General features: G+C 31.2%; 1 protein-coding gene across 1 annotated transcript; it reads right to left on the bottom strand.

The window, feature by feature from the left end:
• Positions 1-1,979: 1,979 nt before the first annotated feature.
• On the bottom strand, positions 1,980-3,104 carry LOC103485615 (UPF0496 protein 3-like). Its single transcript, XM_008443288.3, has one exon. It carries the CDS (start codon positions 3,102-3,104, stop codon positions 2,016-2,018), a length of 1,089 nt encoding a protein of 362 aa, XP_008441510.2. The 3' UTR covers positions 1,980-2,015.
• Positions 3,105-4,119: the final 1,015 nt, after the last annotated feature.

Genomic DNA, 4,119 nt, shown 5'->3' with positions numbered 1-4,119 from the left:
CTACTAGCTTGTATGAAATAAACTTAGAACGATATGATGGAATGATTTGAATTGTTCAAATTAGGAAAGAAGAGAGAAACTGACAAGTATATGTGATATAGCCATTGGTTATCAGTTTAGAGAAAGAGTTTTAAGTTTAAATGTGATTTAAATATTGAATCAATGAATGTTGGTTCATATTCGAAAGGTCGAAATTGATGGAAATAGTCAAAGTTGTAAAAGATCAAAGGGTTTACTTCTGACTTTGAAAAGTCAAACTTTGACTGTCAATATATTCAATTGTAATTTGAATTTTTGAGAAAATGAATACGAATATGGGAGGTCAAAATTAGTCAAGACATAAATTTTTTTAACTTTTTTTTGTTAAAGTTCGACTTTGACTAATTTTAAGAAAAGACCAAAATGCCCCAGAACTTAATTGTACGTAAAAGGTTGCAAGAATCATTTTTTTTTGCCATTAGAAATTTCGGGCTGCTAAAATTATTCTTATAAAAAACCTCTCTCAAGTCCTAAAAGCCCAATTTCACAAGAAAAATCCTTCCTCCTTGTTTTCCATCTCTTTCTCTCTCTCCGTTTTCTTCATTCATTGGGTCCACAACCTGGTTCTGAGTCTGGAGAATAGCAGGTCAATCCTAGTTGTGGTCTGGTTGAGTTCATGTGAAGAATTTTGGTTAAACAGAGCTTCAAAGGTAAAATTTCACTTAGCGCTATAATTCAATTTAATTTAGGGTTTCTTATTAATCAAGAGCAATTAGGGTAAAATTTTGATTCGATTTTCGCTGCATATGCCTAAAAATCATTCATTAATTTTCCATTACTTTTTCTAGTGTCTAGTCACTCAGAAGCATAAGACTAACTTGAGCGTTTGAGTGTGTAGTTAAGCTCCAACACGTACCTTCTTTTGTTTTGCAAGGCACTTGGACGAATCTTCCACAAAAACAAATTTTATGGTTGATCCATTTTTTTTGGTATCAACAAAAACTTTTCTTTTCTTTGCTAAATTTAAAATTGGTTTTATAACTCGTCTTCGTGTTAATTCCACATGAAATGTACTAAATGAATGGTAATTTGATTAAATTTTTTGTTGTACTATTTGTGTCTTATAATCCTAATGGAACCAACATTATGTCTATAAGTAACAAATGTTATTGGTCCAAGGAGCAAAATGTGATCGATACGATTGTATTTGATAATTACATGAGACTGGCTATACTTTTTAGTAAATTTCCAATTAAGAAATTGTCACAATTATTGTTGTTGTTATTCATTAACCCTAAAACGTTAATCATAGCACTAAAGGTAACAAGACAGATACAAGACAATACAAAGTAAACAACCTCAAAGGGTAATCAAATTATGCTTGCAAACTACTATCTAAACAAACATGATAAAAAAAGATAACCTAAATTGTATTTGCTATCGAGATCTATAATGATCAGCAGATAAATAGAAACTTACGAAAGAGTGTGTTTGATAATGTTTTTGAGATGATCACAATCATTTTTGCAAAGGATGATGTTTGATCTAAACTGAAATTGATTTTAGAAAAATATAAAATCATTTCAAATCGACTATTGTTTAGCTATTGATTCGGAATCACTTTCAAAATATTTATCTAATTATTTTGCCTAAAATATTACTGATCGGTCCTTTATGATTTATTTAAATTCTGAATATTGTAATAAAAGATGACAGAGAATGTGGGTTATTAAATTATTGATAAAAGAATCTATTACACTAATTTTGATGATGAACAAAAAGACATAACCAAATTTTTGACCAACAATTTTACATTTTTATAAATTTAAAATCTACATAGGAAAGAATGAGTTTAGAATTTTATATTCATAAAACACAAAAAAAATAAAAAATAAAAAATATAAAATATTATGAAATCGATGGAGATCAACATTTTATAAATATTTACATAATTTGTATAAAAAGTGATTAAATTTTTCCCGCCAGAATTATGTCCCAATCCCAAACAAATCCCTAATTTTGTAGTCTTCTAACAATTAGTTAATCACAGAAGCTTTGCTTCTATTAATGGCGACAATGCACAAACACAAATGCTCTTCAACATCTTCAACTCGCTTTCTAATGTTCGCATTGTTCTTCTTCACCTCATCCATCGCCACCGCCACTCCAAATTTATCCTCCTTCTTCCTTCCCCCAAACAACCGCACCATCGCCTTCCCATTATCCACCGCGTCGCCCAGCCTGACCACTAGTCGACTCGTCGTCTCCAACTCTCTCTTCAGTATATAACTCCCCTTCGCCGCCGCCTCCAGTTTTTCTCCTACTTTCTCAAGACCGCCATTTCTAAGCATCTCATGTCGGAGAAGCTTTCTCCCGAAAACTCCTGGACCTCGATCTGCTGCCTTTACTAAGTCAGTCAGAGTGCGAGTTGTAATAGCGTTCAATCCACAGGTAATTCCATCCATGATTTTCATCGATCTGATTTTTCTCGCTACCTTCTTCCTCGTGCAGTTTAGTCGATGAGAAATCGTCGTGTAATCGTCGTGGATTAACGCGAAATCACGTTTTTCCAGATCGGAAAATGGCGATCTCAATGCGAGAAGGTTAGAGGCGATTGATTCAACTGTCTCGGACGAAAAACATTTCTCGATCGAATCGAGCGATTCTTGAATGCAGCGGGATGTAGATCGAGTTAATTTGAAGTTCGCGAGAAGACGAGTGCAGAGATCTGAAGCTTGGGCACTGAGATTGAAATAATCGACGAACAGACCTTTAAGCTCCGGTAACATCAGAAGAAACGACGATTCGAGAATTGAAGGAACGGCTTCTAACTGACCAGGCTGCAACAAGATTGTTTCCGAGAATCTCCAGCAGCAATCAGCGGCGGAGGAGGAGGAGGTTGTGGACGGCGGCGATTCATGGACATTGGATTCAGGTTTTAGGAAGAATTCAGCGAAGGATTCGGTCCTCAATGTGCAAAGGTATTCCTCATTAACATTGAAGCTTCTTTTGTGTTTCTTTCTAATAATTTCATGTTCTTGATCTGCAAAAGTTGAACAAGCTAAGATTGATTGAGAAAGTTTGGTACTATTTATGATTTTTGAAGGGCTAAATTTTGTCCACATTATTGAAACTTGAGATGGGATCACAAGCCAATAATTGTGTGTATTTAGTATACAAAAATAAATGAAACTTGTTTATATATAATGGAATATCAACCTTGCAAGAAACAATAATGAAGCCCTTAAGCTTTTAATGTTGTTCTTTGTTTATGATGTTATGTTATTATTTTGTTATGAATATTCATCATGATTATAAAGTTTATTGGTTTAAATTATATATCATTTTATTTCTTATGTTTTTGGGATTCCATTTTAATTTACATTTTAAACCTCTCTCATTTTTAGTAAATAAATCCTATATTTAATCCAAAACTAATTTTCATGAAAAATTAACAAGAAAAAGGTCCTATGTAAATATGTTTTTAAATTTTATAATAATAATAACTAAATACAAGATTTATTGAAAATATATAAATTAAAATTCAACACAATATAAAAGTGGAAAGTCATTGGAGTTTTTTAAGAATATTAAAAAAAACACACATTATTTACATTTTACGATAATTTTTTTTTTCTTCCTGAAATCTAAATATTTGATGTTCAAGTTGCTATTTTTGTCGATTATATGTTATATTTTATTTTAAGTAAATTTAACGAAACACCAAACTATTTACGACACGTATAACAAACTTATAAAGTTAGTCATATATTTTTTAAATATTTGAAGTTTCCTTTCCATCTTTCTTTTCTCTATTCGTCTTCCTTCCATTTCTTTCATATTTTTTTTCTCCGATTTCGTCTTTCTTCTTTTCTATTTTTTTTCTACAATTTCTTTCCATCGTATTTCTTATTTTTCAATTTTTTGTTTACGTCGTTCGATTTTTCATCATTTTTTCTTCTTTTCCTCTTTTTTTTTTTTTTTTTTTTGCTTTTCATGTCTTTCTACTTTTCCTTTTCTTTTTTTTCGCTGCGTTTTCTTTCCATATTTTTCTTCTTTTCCTTTTGTTATGTACAAAAGAAATAGCAAAATCTAAAAGATTGTATATAAAGAATCTTAAAAAAATCAGGATTAACCAAA

This window comes from Cucumis melo, chromosome 3, assembly GCF_025177605.1.
Source record: "Cucumis melo cultivar AY chromosome 3, USDA_Cmelo_AY_1.0, whole genome shotgun sequence".
Taxonomy (NCBI): Eukaryota; Viridiplantae; Streptophyta; class Magnoliopsida; order Cucurbitales; family Cucurbitaceae; genus Cucumis; species Cucumis melo.
This window is presented reverse-complemented; position numbering and strand designations above follow the sequence as displayed.